We start from the raw sequence: 22,506 nt of genomic DNA on the forward strand, positions 1-22,506 counted from the left end.
AAGCATCCTACTCGCTTGAGGGAGGAGGAGGTAGCAGGTAGGGGTGTGCAAAAAAATCGATTCACAATCGTATCGCGATTCAAGTGCTCCCGATTCAGAAACGATTCATAGAATTCCAAAAATCGATTTATATTTGTAAAAAAAAAAAAAAAAAAAAACTTTTATTGGTAACCTTACTGTTACGGTTCATTGTTTTTGAAATAAGAGGCCTGACTTCTATGTTCACAGCTAACTTGAAAAAAGAAAATATTAAGCCATGGTTTAACTGCACTATAGGCTGAGTCTGAAATGTGCACTTTATAATTTTATTTTGTACCGCCCTGTTTGGCAATGTTATTTTTCAATAAAATAAAACATTGGATAAAGCAAGCCAATCCACTTTTCCATGATAAGAGCATAAAAATAAAATTTGCGATGAATTAATTTGCGATTAATCGCGATTCATTTTGAGTTAACTATGACAAAAATGAGATTAATCGCCATTAAATATTTTAATCGTTTGACAGCATTAACATTTACATACTGTGAATCAATTTTTTTGAATCGAGAATCGTTTTTGAATCGAAAATCGATTTTGAATCGAATCGTGAGCCTAAAAATCGGTATCGAATCGAATCGTGACATTTTCTGAATCGTGCACCCCTAGTAGCAGGGTACCTTTGAGCGTGTCTCCTTACAGTCGAATCCCACTCTGGCCAACGCAGAGCTCCACTCATTTCAATAGAATGTGTTTTTCTTGGAAACGTTTCAGCCCTGATGGCATATGTCGAGAGCTATTAAGTCATTGTTCTTCGGGCCCCTATAGTCCGTGCCGATACTGTATCTGACCTTCTTTCCTGCTGAATCCAAAGCCAGGGACGAAAAGCGAGAGGTTTGTTAAGCATATTTGGAAGCTATACTCTCACTGTCGTCTCATTTAGACACTCAAGGACTCGCACACAAAGCCTGTTGGAGCCTCTGTGGTCAGGCCTGCACTTTCTCTCGCTCTCCCTCTGTTATTGTCGTTCCATCTCTCTCTATCTTATTCCCTCTTACTGTGTACATGTTCTTCTCTCTTTTGCTCTCTTTTTCCTTCTTACTTGCTCTCTTGTTTCTCTCTTCCTTTTTCAGTTTTTTTGTTCTTCTATCTCTCCTTTCCCATTTTCTTCTCGTGCATGTCTTCTTGCTTTGTCTCTGTTTCTCTGAACTCCCTCATTCTCTCTCTCTCTCACTCAGACTCTCTCTATCTTCTCTCTCCCTCTCCCCCTCCTTCTATATCTCTGCTTTCCCCCCTCTCTTCTAGGAATTCTGTTTGTCAGAGGCCAAGTGTGGGGATATCTGTCGTGTAATCTGGACCGTTATGGGGTAAATGGGGATGCAGAATGCCCATTATGGAGCTGGAGAAGCCAACAGAGGGTGGGGGAGGGGGGTGGAGGGTAGCTGGGTTGCTCGGTTGAATCTTAAGTGATTGGGTTGTGAGTTGGGGGGGGGGGGGGGTCGGGTTCTGGTATGTTTAAGTAGTTAGAAGGAAGGTAAAAGTGGGGTTGGGGGGGGATCCACACTGGCCAGATGATGAATTATGCCCCTTATCTCCCCTCTCAGTACCAGAGATCTCCATGCTGTCGCTAGTGTCTCACTCTCATCCAACAAGAAAGATAAAGCCAGCTGGTTTACATCTCGCTCGGTTAAAATGCATCCAGATTTCCTCTTTTAATGGCAGGAAATAGTAGAAGTAGAGGCGCACCTGTAGAGCAGGACGGCGCCCGCGTCACATTTTCCATCTCGTACCGTCACCGTCGTCCTCGTGTTTGGGAGAGTTGACACACAGTTACACATGACCTTTTCCCATGGAGGCGGAAGAATATGGCGGTTCGGGAAACCTCACCCGCTTTGTGATTCGTGCGTAGACATCCACACACAGTCACACCGTCACACTTAATCACCTGTAATTAGTCAAATGCCAGTGTTTCAGAAAAGGTTAGCGCTTCTCCCCTTATGACAATTACCTCTTCAGTATCCGTGTAATAGGCAAACAAAACAGGTAGATGAAAGGGACGAAAAGAAAAGAAAACACCTTTTTTCCATTTGAATGGAACGCGTCTTTCAGCATTTTATCACTTTTCCGTACGTCGTTTGAAGAAGAAGCTCACATTGTCTAACGGCCTTTCCTCCACCCCTATACTGCATCTGCTTTTGTCTGCTATCAGCATCCTCAGTGTATAATTTATCATCACATGCAGATAATTACATGCATTATGTACTGTCACACATGTGTTTACATGTCATGTTTTCCTGGTTTGAGGAGGTGGTTTCTGATTGGTGAAGGGAGGTTCACAGGCATCTGGAGACGGGCTGATGTTCCCGTTGAGTTACAGGCAGGAAGTGGCGTCTGTGACAGCGCATGTCTGCTCGCAGTAAACGCAGCCAACACCGAGTCAGCCCACATCTGTATCCGTCTCATACAAAACAAATGTTGCGTCGAGGACCGAGTCCTCCCTACCAACGGCGGGCCTCCCCGCAGACGCAGAGATCAGTTTCAGAACGGCACAATACACAAAGGAATTTGTTGAGTAATCTGAAGGGGCTTGACTCCAGTTTGTGTCAATTAAAAGTCAATAAGTCACTAAATTCAAGTCAAAGTCAATAAGTCACTAAATTCAAGTCAAAGTCAATAACGTCAATAAATCCCTTTGTTGGACTGGTGTTTGGTATAGTTTTAAACATGAGTGTCGATGTCCCTCTGTTGACGGATACCAGTAGGGCAGCATGGTCTGTAGGGTACGGACACCTCAGTTAAAGACATTTGTGAACAATAAATAGATTGTCCTGTGGTTGATCACATTGTTGTCATAAAGCTGAGTGGAGCAGTGTGTGCTCTCTCTCTCACACACACACACTCATGCTCAGTGTGTGCTGGTCTCTTCCTCACTCTCTCTGTGCTGTGCAGTAGAGAGGTTGAAGAGGTGACACGCTGCAAGATGGCCGCCTGAGCTGTCTGTGCTCTTATCAGTACAGCCTGAGTCCCTGCTTTTATCAGCAGCTGCTCTCTCAAACTCTTTCTCTATCTCACACACACACACACACACATACGCACAGACACTTTCTCTCACTCTCTCTCTCTTTCCACCACACACACACACACACACTCTCTTTCTCTCTCTCTCTCTCACGCACTCACTCACTCACTTTGTGTCGGTGTGTCACCTGTACTGCTTTGCATGATGAAGAAATCCCCAGCGCGGGCCAATGTAAAACATAATCACCTTATCTGCGGCTGATTGGAGACAAGAGCTGGTCTGCTTTGCTCCCTTCTGCCACCTCCACTTCCAGAGAGGAAGAGAGAGGACAGCACAGGAGAGTAAAGCAGAGCAGAGCAAGGGAGCCCACCGCCTGACTACAGGAGATAATTACACCCCTGGGAACAAGAAAAGTGTGTGTGTGAGTGTGTGTGTGCGTATGCAAGTGCAAGTGTGTGTGTGTGTGTGTGTGTGCACAGCGCCTGTCAAACTCTCCAACTCTTAAACTTAATTTCTGTTTTTCATCTTCTTTCTTTCTTTCTTTAAAAAAAAAAAAAACATTTCTATTTTATCATCATGTCTTTCAAGGGAGACTAACCTACGCTAAAGTCGCCTAGCAATCCTAGCCCACAGGTGCCAACTGAGCTGCTAGCGGGGCTGTGCTAATGAGTGAATTCATTTCCACATCATGAACGCCACATTAGAGTGTGTAGGTGATACACACGGGCTCCTTTCTGAGAGCACATTATGCAGTGGACGGTTGGTCTTGGCAGGCTGGTGAATCGATGCGGTATAGGCTAAATTGCTTGCACTGGCCTTGTAATTACTTTGCAGAATTTCCTCCTTTACATTCACAATCACAGACCGCCACTGCACACAATCGCGTGTGCAGTGATTCTGATGATGAGTGTTGCTGTAGGAAGAATGTCTTTGCATTTGAAATGGACTTGAGCCCCCTCATGTCAGATAAATAGCTGGTGGCCTTCTTTACATTTACAATCATATACGGCCACTGCTCATGTCAGCGTGTGTAGTTATTTTGATTGTGTGTTGCAGAAGCATTTCAAATGGACTGGGGGGCTCTCTCTCTGCCTGGCTGACTGTCACATATATTCAGACGTTTGAGTCTAGCTGTTGCTTAGCAGATTGACATTGAAAGCAGCCAATAAGAGTGGAACTGAGTTTACAGCGTAGTTAGTACTGTGCCTAAATGCGGTGTGAACTGCTGTGTCTGGGCCATCTGAATGTGAGTATTAGTTGGATGTGCCCTGGCTAGGAACAGACTGTACGTACACACACACACACACACACACACACATCTAGACAAGCGCCTAGCACCTGATATGGTTTGAAAAAGTTTGAGGTGAAGAGAAGCACGCTGTCAAGCTGTGTTAATTTAGCAGCTAATAAAGTAGGTCAGTCAGCATATGTGTCAGCATTCCCAATCACAGGCTTTTAATTCAGCTCTGATGCTCCGCAGTGCCAAGCCAAGAGCGACACTCACACACACACACACACACACACACACTCTTATATAGACACACACACACACACACACACACACACACACACTCTTATATAGACACACACACACACACACACACACACACACATATATAGACACACATACACACTCACACACACACACACTCTTATATAGACACACACACACACACACACAATTTTATATAGACACTTTCACTCTCACACACACACATAAAAAAGAATGCACTCCCAAACACAGACATTGAGAAACACAAACCTACACATGCGCACACACACACACGCACACACACACACACACTCCCGTGTGTGCCAGTGCTGTAGTGCTGACAGACTATGACAGGGCCCCCATCTTGTCCCCATCTTCTGTGACAACACACACACACACACTTCTAGTTTATAAAACCACCCTAGGGTGGCTGTGTAATGGGGGCCATAACTATCAGGCATCTTCTAGACCCAAACTGGAGCTTTTTGTTGGCCTAACCCAAAACACATTTTCACCAGTGATGTTCCATTAAAACTGCCAAGGGTTCCCCCTGATTGCCCATGATTCTTACATAGGTGGGGGATTATCATTGGTGCTTAGGAGTGGGCAGTGTGTGTTTGGGGGGGGGGGGGTAATGGTGGTTACAGTTGCGTGAGCATTACTGAGCTGTCAGATTTAATCACCAGGATGACCACTGCATACAAACGCTCCCTCGTCCCGACTCTTAGTAGAGGCGCCCTTGTTTTTGTGAAGCACAATTGTTTGGAAGAATCAGGAGGCATGATTGGCAATTTACTGGAAAGGCGCGCTCCCCTCTTTAATTGTATCTCGAGCCTCCGTAATGGGCGTAATGAGGAACGCAAACGGGGTCGGATGACCTTGAGAGCTGGTTACTGGCGGACATGCGATCTCCTCCTCTCCTTCTGAGACTCAATTAAACTGATTTAGTGCTCGTCTGCACAGACAGGTCAAGGGCTCCCACAACAACACGTAAAGACAGGCACAATCGGCGACCAGCCATCCCCACACTTTTTACAACCTCAACTCCCTGATGCCTTTGTTTCAGTCAAATTTGAATGCAAGCAACTGTATTTCACATTTCCATATGCCAGATTTTAAACAAAATGTCATCCTCCTAAATGTCAAAATGCCTTGTATATAACATCAGCAAATGTCGGGGTGTTTTTCTTGGATTATTTTTCTTGTAGGTTGACCACAGCGATGGTTAAATGTTTTTGATCATGACATCTACTAGGAACCTTGTGTCATGGACATCAATATAGGAGGCCGATAAATGAGCTAGTTAGTCCTTGTGCAGCAAATACTCATTTAAGGCCCAACTTTGAGTTGTGTGTCAACGAATCTGCAGTTTTGCTTGAGCTAACAGGCCTCAGCAGATGACCCATTTAGTCCGGGCTGCATGGCCATTTCATAAATGAATAAAGTTTTGCTCTCTCTCTTCTCCAGCTTGGTGGAGGACAAGCTGTGTCGCTCATTAAACATCATAAAGTATCATGCCATTTAAATGACATCATTAAAATTATATAGTATCGGAACCGTCAAGACATCCTGTGTCCCCCCCCGCCACCCCACCCATTCTCACTCCCCCTCTCTGTCTCCAACTCTCTATCTCTCTTTGCTCTTTCTCCCCCTCCCCCCCCTCTTTTCCCTCTGTATTTCTCTTTCTCTCCATCTCCCAGTCATCTGCAGGCGAGTCGAGACGCTCTGGAGGCTGAGCTGAAGACCTTGCGAGCAGCATCTGCCGAGCGAGAGCGAGAGCTGGAACATTTAAAGGTAACGACCAAGGGACACAGTGCAGAAGCAACCAGGCCGCAATCATTTCACCCTCTACTACGCCTTGTCCCAGCTTCCTGTCCTTTCTTCATGATAGAGAAATGTTTGAAAAGGAAAAGACAAAATGATCGTGCTTGGCTAATGATGGTGCCATATAGACCCTCAGTTGTACAGGTCCTTAGCCCGAGACTTGACGGATCTCTTGTTTGCTTAAAAAAATGCTGAACTAAGTATTTCTATTTGTTTTAAGGTTGTATTTCACATAAAAAAAAGTAGCGTTACAAGTTTCTTCAAAGGCACAGTACTGAAAGTAAGTCATTAACATTGTTTGACCGCCTGCAAGACCATCTCTGGCTGATCAACATATTTATAGCAAGAACATGGTATCATGAGATCCCACAGTCCTCCAGGCACTAACCCCCACGCACGCACACACACACACACACACACACACACACACACACACACACACACACACACACATCCCCCTATCACACCTCCATCTCTCGCTGTGGGGACGATGCATTGGCCTCACGCAGCACTTCATCACTGTTAATGTGCTGAGAGTTAATGAACTTTCCTCCCTCCATCACCCAGGCCATCCACAGTCACTCAGATCATCAGCAGGCCCTGCTTAGTCAACTGCAAGGACAGCTAAAGGTGGGAGAGTAAGTACACACTACCGCAGCATGCTCATTAACCCCAGAGGTGCGTACGGCTAGGTTAGTACACACTCAACCTCACTCTTGCATGCTTATGAGTCTAAATGTAGACAAGTACACTCCCTCGCTTTATATGTGGTATACTTGTGCGCTCTGACACTACTCGATGTGCTACCTGAAAAAGCCCTCTTGTGTTTCACTTCTCGACTGCCTGCAGTATTAACATTTTGTTATGCAACATTCGTACGTGTTTAGAATGTATTGCTGGTTCTTAACGTGCATTAGCTCCTCCGCATGGTGGTTAAGTGCATATATATTTATATTGTAATAGTATACTTCAGTGCCTTCAAGTGCAGAGGTGTGAGTAGAGATCGCTGAAAGACTTCTCACTGGCTCTTGAAGTAACCGGGTATGGAAATCATCTGCGCAGTTGGAGCAAAGGATATATACAGCATGTTTGCTCATCCCACTGACCAAGTGGAGCGCGTGTAGGAAAATAAGGACCCAGCTAACAGTGTAGCCTACAGGGACACAGAGAGGAGACATATTTGGTCCCACCACGGCTCGCATCACAATGCTGTCAGCCAATTAAATTTGATTGAAAGCAGCTTAGTGCCACATATGACAAATCAACCTATTAGGGAAGTTTGTCTCTTGAAAATGTTGTGCTCAATCTTGTTAAAAGTTGCACAAAGATCTAAAAGATTATATTTTGTTTGCTTGCGCATCTAGCCCCAGGTCATTTATGTTCAGAGTATTTCCATGCTTTGATTTTACATTGGCCTGACTGGACCTTTCGCCAGCGTGCATCTTTTCTACAAGTCCGGTTGCGCGTACACGAGAATTTTCTTAACTACAATTATTTTTAAACAAAGATTTCTTCTGGAAGCTCAGCGCACAGACTAATTAGCCCCTGACGAAGCAATGATATCATGTCCTTAAAGGAAAGCAGACGTCCTGGACCAGTGATCTCTGTGGGTTATAATGCGGTGCGGTGCCTGTCATACTCATGCATAATATATACGCGCCCATCCCTGGGACAAACTAATACTTCCCAGCTGCTGTCAGAGGAGATTCATCAGCACCGGCCTATCTATTAGTTTCATTAGGAGAGGAAAACATCAAAGGCCTGGCCGCCGCTGCCGAGTACCTGCCTACAGCACTGACCCTCCCAGCCCGATACCCCGACCACCCCACGCCTGCAACCCCCCTCACCGCTCCCCTCACCCTCCTTCTCACCCCTGCCCCCCTCCCACACTGCTCCCCTCACCCCCCCCTCTTCTCTTCATTAAGGCTGGGCTCCCAGGCATCTGTGCATTCCTAATGAAACACCAGAGTTTGTTTTCAGCCGGCGCTCATTTGTTTTGACTCCTATTGGTTTCAAATGCTGTTTAAAGCTGTCAGTCATTTTAATGATAGTATTACGGCATGACAGCAAGATGAATAGCAAACCCCCCCCACCACCACCCCAACCCAGCCCACATACCCCTCCACCCCTACCCTTCTTTGTCTATTTTAATAATTGAGGGGGAAAAAATCTCTTCATATAGATGTGCTGATTAGATTAGTATATGCTGAATATGAGTTGTCCAAATTGCGATAAGAGCAGCTGTGGAATCCACCTGTCTCCATTGTCTGTCTCTCTCACACATCTTCCATTTCGAGTTTATGATCTTCTGTTGATTATCATTACGTCTCATTTTCATTGCCGGAGTTCTTTTCCCCTTTCTTTCTTTCTTTCTTTCTTCCTTTGTTTCTGTCTTTCTTTTAAACCCTTGTGAGATATAGAAGAATAGATAAGTCATATTATTTCCACGGTGTTGCCCCCATCCCCCACTCCATCTGACTCATACATCAACGTAATATCATTATGCAATTTCTTTTCAAAAGATTCCTCATCTCGCCTGTCTCCATGCCCATAACAGGACGACAGTAATCACGGCCTAGACGAGCCATATCATTATGCCTTATGAAACGCTCCTATAAGGTTCCTGTTGTCAGGCTATATACATCCATATATTCATCCAATTTTATACCCGCACAGATGAAAGCTCCTGTCTCTGAGCGCTCTCCTGAATTAGCGGCTAAAATTAGCTCATAATCGGCACATTTATTGGAGGGAGTGAATGCATTATTAATGCGCTGTTCAGGGCAATGGCTGGCAGCTGTGTGGAGGCCAGTGGACATATAGAATAGCACAATTTAAAATATACATTAGATCTAAAGGAATATAAAGAAGTGCCGTTGTAAATTCCGTCAACACAAAGATGCACAGAAAGCGGAAAAATAGTGCACACCAGAGAGTCAACGCCTCTTAAAGACTTAAGAGGCATGTTTTCCGCGTAGCGAACTGGTCATATGTTGTTCCTCTCTCCACAATAATAAGAACACAGAGCAGGGTGTCTGTCAGCTGGGGGAGGCTAGTTACCACACACACACGCTCATTTAGAGTATCAGCTCTTTGGTGTTTGGTGTTTCTAGCTCTTGGTTGTTCCGCAGCTGACTTCAGACAGGAAGCAGTGAGATGATTTAAGTCTGAGGCTCACGCTGTCTTAGCAGAAGCTGCGGCCACACTGCTCAGCTCGAGGGACCAGAGACGTCAGATGTGTGTGAGGCAACATCACAGCTTCTGGAGGCCACATTGCCAGCAATTTGTCAGCCCTCGCTGACAAGGTCGTTAAATCAAGCCACAATTATCTGCTCTTAATTAGCAAGCGGCGGAGTGTTTACAACAGCGGATTACTGTAAACACAGAGTGAAGAGGCACTTGAAGACCGCAGAGGGCCCTGCCACTCGTAATCCAGTCAAGTTGTCACCCAACCTCAGGGTAATTAGAGAAATTATAGGCCCCGTTGATTGGGAGGTTGAGAGCGAGAAGCACGCAGGGCGGCGGCGACTGTGAAGAGGCCTCAGTTTGATAAACTGCGGAGCGGGACGCCAGCTGTTTGGAGAAGTATGACAGAGTGTGAATGCGTCACCATGGTTCTCCTCTCTGTGACACATTTCATAATGTCTCTGCCCCTCTCTCTGCGGCTCCCCTCTCTCTGCCCTCCCATCCTTCCGTCAATCCCTCAATCTCAGCCGTCACCTGGAAGCAGTAGTACTTTAGTATGTGCTGTACGTGTGTAGAACAGATCTGCTAGCCTAAAGCCAGCCCCTCTTGAGTTCCTTTCACGGCTCTGTGGCTGTGTTGGGCGCTCTGGGTGGATTTACTGACATTCTGCTTGGGCCGTGGACAAGGCCTAGCATTAGCATGTTAGGGACTAGTGATTATTCTTCTGTTTCTTCTAACCCCCATGGTCCGTTTCTCTTTCTCCTTCTCTCTCTGTCTCTATCTCTCTCTCTTTCTCTGTCTGTCTCTCTCTATCTCTCTCTCTCTGTCTATCTATCTCTCTCTGTCTTTCTCGCTCTCTCTTTCTCTCTCTCTCTGTCTTTCGAAACATGGATGACATGTTTTCGATTAAGAGCCCATTGAGCGTGCTGGGGGAGAGGGATTCATGGGAGCTCAGCCCAGTTTATGAATGTCTGGCATGCAAAGAAAGGAGGACAGTGCAGCGTTTGGCTGCAAAGGTATTTTGCTGTCTTAATAAAGGGATCAAACCTCCAGCTGTGTTTGACATCAGTAAGAGGGTGTGCCTGCCCTCGGCCCCAAAGCCAGTGGACTAGAAAACACAGAGGACGCAATTAGCACTTTACTGCATGAAACTTCATATTACTCAACAGAAAAAAATCCTCTCTGGCTGAAAGGGCTAAAGATATGGGGTATTTGGCTAATGGAGACCTTTGGAACAGACTGAACTATGCTGATCTACTAAATCTTTTCTGCAATATATAAGGTTTTTTTCAGTTTTTCTTTCTGTTGAAATTCTTGTAGGCTTGTCTAAGACGTGCAGTCTCTGTCCTGGGTAATGGAGACTCCTTACTGAAAGCTCTAGGTGCCCACTGTACTGGAGATTTCTGTTTCTGTTTTGTCGCTCCTCAGCTGGGTTTATTTATTTATTTGTTATATTTATTGTTTTTTTTTTTTATCTCATATTGATTGATATGGTACTGTCCACCAAAAATGACAGAGCGTATTATTTCTCGAATGGATTGCTATGACTTGTCAGGTAGAATGTTATTTATGTAAATCTTCATAATAGGCTTCTAGCATCTTAACTGTACTGAGCTTCTCATTTTTTTTCCCGCCTTGTTTTTTAGATGGAAGGATAAAGAGTAGTCATTGCTAATAGGGAAGAAAGTTTGTGTAGGGGGGAATGGAATTCATTAGGCTCCAAATGAATGTGAAACTCACGCATGATGGAGTTCCTTCCATCCATTACTTTTTCTACAGATTAGAGAAAAGACTCCGGTCTCTCTTTACAAGAAAATTAACATCAGAAGTAGTTTAATAGGCGATAAAGTCAGGGGACCGATGGCAGGGGCCTTAAGATTTAAGCGAAAAGTATTTAGAAAGTTGCACGCTAATGCCATCTTCTAACTGGACAAACTCATCTGGGCATAAAATGGGCTGTTTAGAAGTCTCCAAGAGACGGCTGGGTACTGTGCACCATAACGATGTACATCGTTAATTAAATGGCTGCCTCTCTCTCATTCTTAAAAGATCTGCAGACATTAGTCAGAACGTTTTGTCATTTTTAAAGCATTTTAATGGACAGTAAATCCTTTGAAGAATTTATTGTGTTTCTCCTCATCCTCCTCGTTATCATCTGGGTTTTTCCTTGTTTAATGTGTTTTTTCGTTCTGTGTCCACATTTTGGCATAATAATGGCTACTTTAAAAATGGTTTTGCTGATGGATTTCCTCCTAAATAAAATATTTAGTAAACAAGGTTACATTGTTATTTTGAGTTTCTATCAAATAGATAGACTGTTAAGTATGATTTAAGTATGTTTAGATGCCCATTAAAATAGCCGTTCTGCTTCCAGATAGCTTGTTCTTATACATGCACTTTCTTTCTTTCCCCATCTTTTAATTCCAAAGGATTGAGAAGGAGAATCTGGTCACGAACAATCTAAACCAACTCAGTGACATGCAGGACAAACTAAGATCCAACATGGACAGCATGCTTCATCTGAACCAACAGGTGAGAGCAAAGAGGAGGGGGCTTGTGTTTTTGTTGTTTGTCTGATCATTTCCCGTCAATTGATTGTTTTTGTCTTATCAATCATGATTTGCTTGCAGTTATTATGACTTCAGCTGAAGCACAGATTTAGAGGCATATTTAGTATGCAGTCGAATTCCTTCTTCCATTCCAAATGTGAAGATATGATTCTGATCCTGCTGGTCTGTCATCTGCAGAAGCTGAAAAGTGAAACATGGCGTACCCTTTATGACTTACAGCTGTGAAACCTGTGCGCTCTCAGCCGAGCAGCTAAAGCACAACGCCTCTTTTGAGACTGCCCATGTCCTCAAGCCACAAGTACAATCCTCTGTGATGCTGAAACCTGTTGTTCGAGTCGAAACTATAAACACGCTTTCAAGTCCCAGACTTCAAACACACACACACAAAAAAACGCTATTTCACCTCGGCTGATGAAAGGCAAAAAGAAATCAAATTTTATCTCGAAAAGTGTGACGTTTTGCTGGCAAATGATTTTTCCTTTCAAGAAATTGGCAGAGGGAGGGATATCAATAAGATGTTGAGCTGTTTATGTATGACAGCTCTGGGATATAGCCTGCTGTGACGGAAGAGGGGGGAAAAACGAAACAGAAAACCCTCGCAGCACCAAAGCAAACAAGGGGTCCCACTGTTTATCTGCGGGGCGTGCTGTGGTAGAGCACCTCGCCGAGAAACCGGTCAAAGAAATCAGAGATGTGTGTTTCTCAGGAAGCATATCTGCAGCAAACAGCATTGGCCCTCCTTACTCTACAAACAGGAGACGTTCATCAACAAACATTTGTCAGAGGAGAAGATCTGAACCAGCTGAGCACGGGGTGTATGTGTGTGTGTGTGTGTGTGTGTGTGTTTGCAATCTCGTATCGCCATGTGTCTATCGGTTGCCATTACAAAAGCCAGCGCTGGCGATTACACTGGTCAGTGCGGTGTGACCAATTGACTCGGTGGAGTCTCTGAGGCGGCAGAGTGCAGGTCTTCTCCAGTACAGACACAGCGAGTCTTTCCTGGGTGTCTGATGAAGTCCAGCTCTTCTCCAGTCCAGACACAGCGAGTCTTTCTTGGGTGTCTGATGAAGTCCAGCTCTTCTCCAGTCCACTTGTCTGGAAACACAGCAGAAGCACAGAACACAGAGGAGTGAGGTCATCACTCCATGGCCTCTCCTGGCTCAGTCGCAACCTTAAAGTGCGATGTACTTAAAAAAAAACATAAAATCTTGAAAAGTCAATTTATATCTATTCATATCTAGGCACAGCATGTAGTTTGTTGTACAGTTTGGCATTCATAAAACAGTAAAGGCTGCTGATATGATTGTTGGTACATTCTGAGCAGTGGAGATGCGATGATGATGATGAATGATGTGCTATGAAAGACATCCAAAGAGCCGAGTGCATGTCTTTCAAAGGCCGAACAGGAAGTGAAGAGAAAGAAAGAGAGGGAGAGAGTGGGCGGGTAGAGGAGAGGTGTCTGGAGGGGTTGAACATTCTCAGCACTGGTGGCGGCGGTAATGACTTGACACCTACAGATAGAGTCTCCTCTTAATCAAACGAATAAATCATTACAGATATTGATTCAAACGAAGATGTTTGAAATAATGACTAACTCAGGCAAAGACAAAGATGGGGGTGTGTGGGGGGGGTTACGGAGGAGGAAAGACAGGGGGGGGGGAGAAAAAAAAACCTCAAGGTAATTTCCAGCAACTTCCCTGCTCGGCTGTCGTGCCGGCTAAATAATAATGGAATGTCTTACTTCATTCCAGGGTAATAGTAGGGGAAATGAGAGCGGCAGGCTGGGCTAAATTGGCCCTGTCTAATCTGCATAGATTGCTGGCCGGGAGTAAAGTCAGACAGGATTTGATTTCTAATTTCTGCCATGGCCGCTCGTAACAGGGTATAATTCACGCCGTTTTAAGAATGGAATGAGATAGATTGAATATACTCCTGATTCATTTTTTTTCTCTCTTCTCCTCCCTGTTGGAAGTAAAGGATGAAATTATGCTTGATTTTTCTGCCTTTCATTGATTAGGATTCTCTTTTGTGACAGCCTGTGTGGAGGTCTCTGTACCTGTGGTAATTACAGCCAGAATGAGATTAGAGGTGCAGAGAGAGAGAGAGGGAGGGATCTACTGTAGGAGGAATTGATATTGATTACTATTAGAAATGGACAGCTTGTCTCATCATATCTGCATCATCACGGCCGAAAGCTGTGCTTTTTAAAGCCTGGTGATGGATAGGCTTCCTTAAGGACATTTCCCAGTGTTTACTAGAAATGAAGTTAGGGTTCATTTCTCACGTATGATGGGACACAAACTGTCACAACATTTTTATGTTTTTGTTTTCTTTTTAATCATTCAGGAGTGTGTGTGTGTTGGGGGGGGCGCACAACCATCACTTCCACTAAATGGTCCAAACTGAGACTCAATTAATAGCTTACTCCACACAAGACCGGAGGTACTTCCTGGCCAGACCTGAGTCAGAGCCGCCTAAGTCAGCTGGTCTTTCTGGGCATAGGAGCAGTGTGTTGGTCCTAAGTCAGCTGGTCTTTCTGGGCATAGGAGCAGTGTGTTGGTCCTCAGCCAGCTGGTCTTTCTGGGCATAGGAGCAGTGTGTTGGTCCAGGGCTCGTGAGGACTCAGTGTTAATAATGGAAAATCTCATTAGTCATCTCATCATTAAGTGATGTGTGTGATCCATCTTTACATGAGGAAAATTGAAACGTCCTCAGGAACACAGCACTGCTTTTGCTCCCTCCGACCTCTGACATCATCTGAGGGGGGGGGGGGGGGGGGGGGGGATGCAGCTTGAAGACGTTTCCTGATAGCTGATCAGTGACTCTCACTCCTGTTTGTAATTAGAAGCTGCTCCAGATCAGTGGTAGACCACATTCCAGTCTCGCTTATTTTCCAGACCCCCTCACAGCTAAACCAGACTGTGAGGATTTAAGATGATATGAAAACTTCACTCTCTCTGTCTCCCTCTCACGCTCATGCTCACTCTCTCTCACACACACACACACACACATACGTCTAGACATGCGCTCACACACATAGCCAGACAGGTATCCACACTTGCGCACACATCCAGACACACATCACACAAGCTAACCCTATTCCCCCGGAGCTCGTCTGATTCAGCGAAATGGAAGTGTGATGTCCGCCCCGCATGGCCTGATAATGACATCGCTGCGAATGCTAGGAGAGGGTGTCCTTGGAAGTCCAGCACTCCTGTGAACGCAGAATCCCAGTGTGTGTGTGTGTGTGTGTGTATACTTGTGTATGTGTGTGTGGGGCTGTATGGGGGGAGTGGAGGTTGTGTGTTTAGCACGCACATGCTCAGAGATAGCCACCTCATACTGAGGAAAGAATAACTCTATCCCATCTCAATCTGTCTATCTGTCCTGTCTACACTATATATGGATCTGGATCTACTGTATCTCTATGTGTCTACCAATGAGTCCTTTTTCTCTCTCCCAACCTGTCTGTCTCTCTCTCTCTCTCTCTTTTCTCACTTGTTTTGGCATCTTTTGTGTTCTTTTTCTACACTCTCCTCTCCTTTTCTTTCGTCCTCCCTTTCTGTTACATGCACATGCTCTTTCTTTCTCTCTCTCTCTCTCTCTCTCTCTCTCTCTCTCTCTCTCTCTGTCTTGTCTAAGCTGTGTTAGGCAGTGGGTTTGTTTTGGAGCTCTCATGCTTGTAGTTTTATGGCCTTTGGCTGCAGTCATGTTTCCCTTTCAGCAATGAGCCAGAATCTCAGATCTCATCTGGAGCCAGTCCGGCAGGTCAGGTAAACCCTGAACCTTCATGCATGCACACACACACACAGATACTCTCTCTCTCACCCTTTCTCACCCTTTCTCACACAGACACACAGACACACAGACACACAGACACACAGACACACAGAACCACAGACACACAGACACACAGACACACAGACACACAGACACACAGACACACAGACACACAGACACACAGACACACAGACACACAGACACACAGACACACAGACACACAGGCACACAGGCACACAGGTACACAGGCACACAGACACATACACATACACACACACACACATACACACATATACACACACATACACACAAACACACATACACACACACACACACACACACACACACACACACACACACATGTATACATTCATGCACACACACAGACTCTCTCTCTCTCCCTCTCTCAAAAAAAGACACATACACATTTACATGCATGCACACATGTATACAAACACAAACACACACACACACACACCCACAAACACACACACACACACACACACACATGGACTCTCTCCCTCTCTCACATAGACCGACACGCATACAAATGGATTCACACACATGTATACACACACACATGCAAGCATGGACAATTTCATGCCTACACACACACACACTATGTTCCAAGTATTGTGTGTCCATGATCTCCTGAGCTTGTTCAGATCTACTGTAGGTTGTGATTGCCTTGATATTGTTCTCACTGCTCCTCGCAGGGAACAGCCAATGCCAAACACCTGTGAGCTGCACGTTTGTTTGTTTGTTTGTTTGTGTGTCTGTGTTTGTTTCCATTCTGTTGATTGCTTTTTAACATGATCCTCTCATGCATGCTCTAATTACCGCGCTCGCTTCGTGATGATGATGATGATGACGATCATGTATTCTACTCACACACCTCGCCTCCATTCCTCTTCCTCGTCCTCCACGGATGCTAATGACGCTCGCTCACTGGCTCTCTCTCTCTCTCTCTCTCTAGCTAAAGTCTGATTTGTTTTGTTTCATGCTTAAGTGTGGAAATGAGGCCTAAATCGACTGCTCTAATCTCCCAAATTGGTTGTTTTCATGTGGAAAGGATGCCATTATATGGCCTCCATGCATTTCTACGGCTACGCCTGCGCGAGGCGTCCTCGGAGGGGGGTGGGGGGGGGGGGGGGTGGGGGGATGATGCGTTTGTGCGCGCACGTTTGAGTAGGCTCATGCGTGAAGCCGTAGAGAGAGGTGGAGAGGGGCAGCATCCTCGCACCTAATGGCTGTCGATTAATGCCTCCTAAATGCCAAACCTGTTTATCCCAGTGTGTCTTGAATGGTGTGTGTGTGTGTGTGTGTGTGTGTGTGTGTGTGTGTGTGTGGGTGTGTGTGGGTGCATGAATGTATGCGTGTGTGAGGTCTGTGTTTGTGTATGGGTTTCCTTGTATGCATTTGTGAGGTGCTTGTTTGTGAGTGCATGTGTCTAAGCGTGTGTGTGCGCGTGCGTATGTGTGGGTGTGTGAGTGTTAGGCCCGCGGGCTGTCAGGAGTTGATCAGTAAAGCGATGAGGCGAGAAAACACCAATTGCAACCTTCATTAGCGCTGAGAGTGGGTGTGTGCGTGGAACAACATCTGCTCAGGCCTGCTCTGCCCACGGCTGGAGTGTGTGTCCGAGGGAAGTGTGTGTGTGTGTGTGTGTCATTCCCCTTCTGCCATTCACATGCCTCCTTTTGTGTCTCGTCTTCCCTCCTTCTTCCTCTCTAGTCAGACACTCCGTCTGTCTCACACTGTACCACTCACTTACTCTTTTTGTGTATCTTTCACACACTCAGTCTCACTCCCTCTCTCTCTCTCTTTCTCTCTTTCACCTCTATCGCTCCTTCTCTATGTGCTCTCGGTTGCTGTCTCCATCTCTTTTCAAGACCGCTTGGGGGCAGATGTACACACGCACGCACACACACACACACACACACACACACACACACACACACACGCACAGAGACAGAGAGAGACAGAGAGAGAGAGAGAAACAGAAACAGAAACAGTCCCACTTAATGAATCTTAATGAATGTAAAAGTGTTGTGACTGTGTGTCCCCCCCTCCTGCAGCTGTGTACCCTGAGTGCGGAGCGGGATGAGCAGCACACCCAGCTCGTACGGGAGCGCGGCCGACGCAAACAGATGGAGCTCCAGCTGCTGAAGGGAACCGGAACAGACACCGCCAACGACACTGACCGCCATCCCCACCCCCCTCCGCCCAGCCTCCAGAACCTCCAGCGCTGCCTCTCTCACGGCGCCCTCCACCTCCTCCCCTCTTCATCCGCCCTCTGCTGCCCCGCTGATCTGGAGGTGGAGGTGGAGGTGGAGGGGAGGCGGGACCCAGGGGGAGCCCGGCTGAGGCGTTCCCGCTCGGCCCAGAGGCTGGAGGATCCGTGGACTCTCCTGACAGGGAAACCACTGATCCGCTCTGCTCCGACCGGGCCCGCCCGCCGAGACCAGACCCAGTCAGAACCTGACCACGACCTGGCTCCACATCTAACCCTAGGGCAGGGCCAGATCTCCACAAAGGTCCCGACCTGCCGGTGACCTGTGACCTCTCCCCCACGCCACCGCTCACCTCCTCCTCACCTTGCACTCAATCCTGGGGTTGACCTGCTGCCTCCGCAGAGGTCAGGACCTGACCTGAGGGTACCCTCCGCTCCACCTGTGGCCAGAGGGGGGGCAGGCAGGCAGGCTGCAGCAACACTGAGAGACCCAGCAGCACCACACTCACTTACTCCACACACACTCAGAGCGGACTGTGGGAATGGTATAGAGACAGCTCTTAAAGACTGTGTGTGTGCGTGTGTGTGTGTCTGTGTGCGTCTGTGGAGGCAATACAATTCAATGTCATTTGATGCAATACAGTTCAATGTCACATCATAGTTTCTCATTACCTTGTGCGTGTATGTATATTTATGTGTGTGTGCTGTATGTGCTGCTGTGCGTGGTGATGTTTCAGTCTCACGCAGTAACACACACACACACACACACACAAGGCACTTTTAATTCATCAGTCGTTAGTGGTCAGTTAGGTGTGTGTTCCTGGCAGTGCGTGCAGGCGCGGCCCGAGGGGCCATATTTCACACGGAAACGAGCTCTCGTCCGTGCCTGCTGATTCCTCTCATAAATAAGAGAAAAGATGAATCACCGAGCCACTCTGCCACGCCAGTCCCGTCCAGCATGCTGATCATAACACATTGTTATTTCACGTCCATTTGTATCGCCGCGTCGTGTCCCGTCCCCACGCGCACTCACGCCCATTTCGCAATCTTCACTTAAAGTGCTGCTTCCCCCCCATCGCTAATGAAAGCCTCTGATGGTAGTGGCTGATGACTGACCGTACAATCATTTTTCAAAAGTCTCATGAAAATAGAGAGCAGCTTTTATTATTTCTTATTTATGCTGGGGTTTTTTTTCATTTCTTACCTGTTTGGACCATAAAAGGTCATTCCAATTGTGATGGAATTTCATGGGCTTTATTTGGTTTGTATATTTGTCTGTGTGTGTGTGTGTGTGTGTGTGTGTGTGTTTATGGAAGAGTATGTTGATCTCCACCCTCTGTACCTTTCTTTTTGTGGCAGAGTGTGGATTAATAAACAAATCAGCCCCATCGCCGTGGAGATGTTATTTAGAAATCAAGCAAAACATAAATAATCAAACATGGCGCGCCGCTCACATAATGAGTTTCTCAGCACCATGAAGAACAACTGATTGCTCCTCCTTGCATGCCATTTGATCTTTCAATGATCTCCTGCTGCACCTCCTCCCTCTCACACACACTCACACACACACACAGGCATACACACACACACACACACACACACACAGGCATACACACACACACACACACACACACACACACTCACACACACACACAGGCATACACACACACACACACACACACACACAGGCATACACACACACACACACACACACACACAGGCATACACACACACACACACACAGACATACACACACACACAGGCACACACATACACATACACATACACACACACACACACGTACGCACACAGGCAGACGTACGTACAAAGGCATACACACACACACACAGGCACACACACACACACACACACACACACACACAGGCATACACACACACAGGCATACACACAGGCATACACACACACACACAGACACACACATACACACACACACACGTACGCACACAGGCACACACATACACATACAAACACACACAGGCATACACACACACACAGGCACATACACACACACACACGTACGCACACAGGCACACACACATCAACAGGCATACAATCACACTCAGACCCATATACTCATGCTTAAAAACACCTGTATACAAACATATACATACATACATTCACACATATCCATTCACACATATCCACTCAAAAAAAAAAACATTAATACACACATACCCATAAACCCATACACGTATGTCCACTAAGAAATACACATATACAAACACTCCTGCGCACAATCCCGCACGCGCATAAAACAGCCACCCCCGACGCCAGCCGAGGGATCTTTGAGAAGGCTCTGGGGGCTGTGTTGGCTAAACAAGGGCACCTTTGAGCCCTGCTCTTTGAGCTGCCTCTCGGCTAGGGAAAAAGGGAGAGTCTTTTCACTGTCTTAATGAGGGGCTGTTAGCACATGCTGCACCCAAAGCGTGCCGTTAGCCTCTTATCCACAATATGGAGAGCAACAACATTAAGCAGCTGACTTTTTCTCTTCTCCTTTCGCCTCTTTTGACAAAGAGAAACCCAAGGATTATACATTTTAATGAGGGAATCGCAGGCCTTGTTGGTGGTATTAGTCATTTGCACTGTTACAGTTAAAAATACTTCTTTTTGAATGCCTAGACACACACACAAGCCACACACACACACACATACACAGAGAGCTCTTCACACATCCATAGCATAGTCATTAAAAATGAAACCACAGCCTATTTAAGATTTGCAGCTCAAGCCAAAAGCACTACTAAGAAAGAGTCTCTTGGAAACAATGAGGGGAATGATCATTTGTTGTTGTTGAAAAGGCAGTTTTCAGAGGTTAAGCTGCCTTCTGATGTGTTTTTAACTCATTTTAGCTGTGCAGAGGGATTATTTCAGCTCACCACCACCGCCGCCACCACCCCACCACCATCCTCCCCAATGCAGGCTCTAATTTTGGACACAGCTAGCACTTTTCATACAAAGACAAACCAGGACTGGGACTTCTCTCATGCTCAGCTTCCTGCTGTAATTTGACTTAATGAACGTGTGGTTTTTCATATGTGTGTGGTCTCCCGCAAAATGATGGCACTCTGAAAATATTGCAATTCCCTTATTTTCGTTGCTGCCAAAATGACCCTCTTTTATTTTCTTTCATTATTGTTGTTTTTGCACGTGAGCTGTGCAGGGAACATAGGAAAGGGGATGTTGGCAATTACCATAGCGATTTTGGCGCATTATTTTTTCGGCGCTGAAATGAAAATAATTTGTGGGGGGTGTGAAGAGGGACTGTTTAATGTTGGAGCCACACGTATGAAGAGCATGGCGTTTACAGTGTGGTTCATATGTGTTATATCACCTGGAGCACAGACAACTTCCAATGTGATTCAGACAAGACACATGGACACCGCTAATGCCACCCTGCCCTGTAATTCCCCAAAGTCTAATAATCCATTCCACCCGGGTAATTATGACCCTGTTTATAGCCAGTGGTGAAGAGAAAGTGGTTATTGCACCATCTGCGTGTGTGTGCTTGCGTGCAAGAGTGTGTGTTTGTGATCACCCTTGTTTGAGAGAACCCAACCTAGTTTTGCTCCAACTCACCACTGTGCTGTTCTTTTATTTATTTATTTATTTTCCACTGAAGAGCATCCGTCTCCTGCTCCAGCCTCTCCACTCCACGGTGGCACCCTGCTCCTCCATCTGCTCTCGCACAAAGACCAGCACTTTTCTAGCCCTATAAACTTTTATCAAAACTGTAATTGGTCTTTGTTAAATGATTATTGTTCAAAAGACTCTCAAAAGATGATTGTCCTAGCATGGAGCCCCCGTGCTTCTTTAACCATTTCCAAGGGGGCCTTACGAGAAAGAAAATGTAAATGGCATTTCATGGGGCGTGCATTTAAATATTATAGCAGAGGACTGGAGGCAATAAGCCGCGTTGCAGATATTCCTCGTTATTTGAATACATAATGTCTCATGTTAAATTGCCAGGAAATGAAAATGAATGTTAATAACCATCCCGTCCCTTTTTAAAGGAACATTACGGGCATTACCCAGTCCAGGGGCCCCAGCATTGCATTTTTCATAATCCATCGGTACACTTCTTAAATTGGCTTTTTAAGATGGGAAGAGCGGGAGAGGGAAGGGAGGGGGGGCAGATATACGAGGAACATGTGCACCTGATTGGACTGTAAATGAGGACTGAGGGATGGCGGGATGTCTGGGGCCAGGGTGGTCTCGTCCCTGATTGCTTACTGCACCGCAGCGGTATTTTAACGTGACCCTCTTCGGAGCGAGGGGTCACGGATGGGGCTCATTTTAAGACTCGTGCAAGAAGAGGCTGGACGCGCTGACTGACTGACTGACTGACTGGAAGACGCTGGGCTTGATTACTGCAAAGAGAGAGAGAGAGTGCATAGCGAAGAACCCAGC

General features: G+C 46.1%; 1 protein-coding gene across 1 annotated transcript in view; it reads left to right on the forward strand.

The window, feature by feature from the left end:
• The window catches only part of pmfbp1 (polyamine modulated factor 1 binding protein 1), a gene marked incomplete at both ends in the record, with an annotated part of 129,033 nt that extends 110,633 nt beyond the window's left edge, over window positions 1–18,400 (forward strand). Inside the window, 4 exons of the mRNA XM_080855450.1 lie at window positions 6,189–6,282; window positions 6,880–6,950; window positions 11,928–12,030; window positions 17,924–18,400. Coding sequence (XP_080711576.1) covers window positions 6,189–6,282; window positions 6,880–6,950; window positions 11,928–12,030; window positions 17,924–18,400 — 745 coding nt within the window. The remainder of the gene's footprint in view (window positions 1–6,188; window positions 6,283–6,879; window positions 6,951–11,927; window positions 12,031–17,923) is intronic.
• Window positions 18,401–22,506: the final 4,106 nt, after the last annotated feature.

The sequence above is a fragment of the Sprattus sprattus genome (genome assembly GCF_963457725.1).
Source record: "Sprattus sprattus genome assembly, chromosome: 17".
In the NCBI taxonomy this organism is placed as follows: Eukaryota; Metazoa; Chordata; class Actinopteri; order Clupeiformes; family Clupeidae; genus Sprattus; species Sprattus sprattus.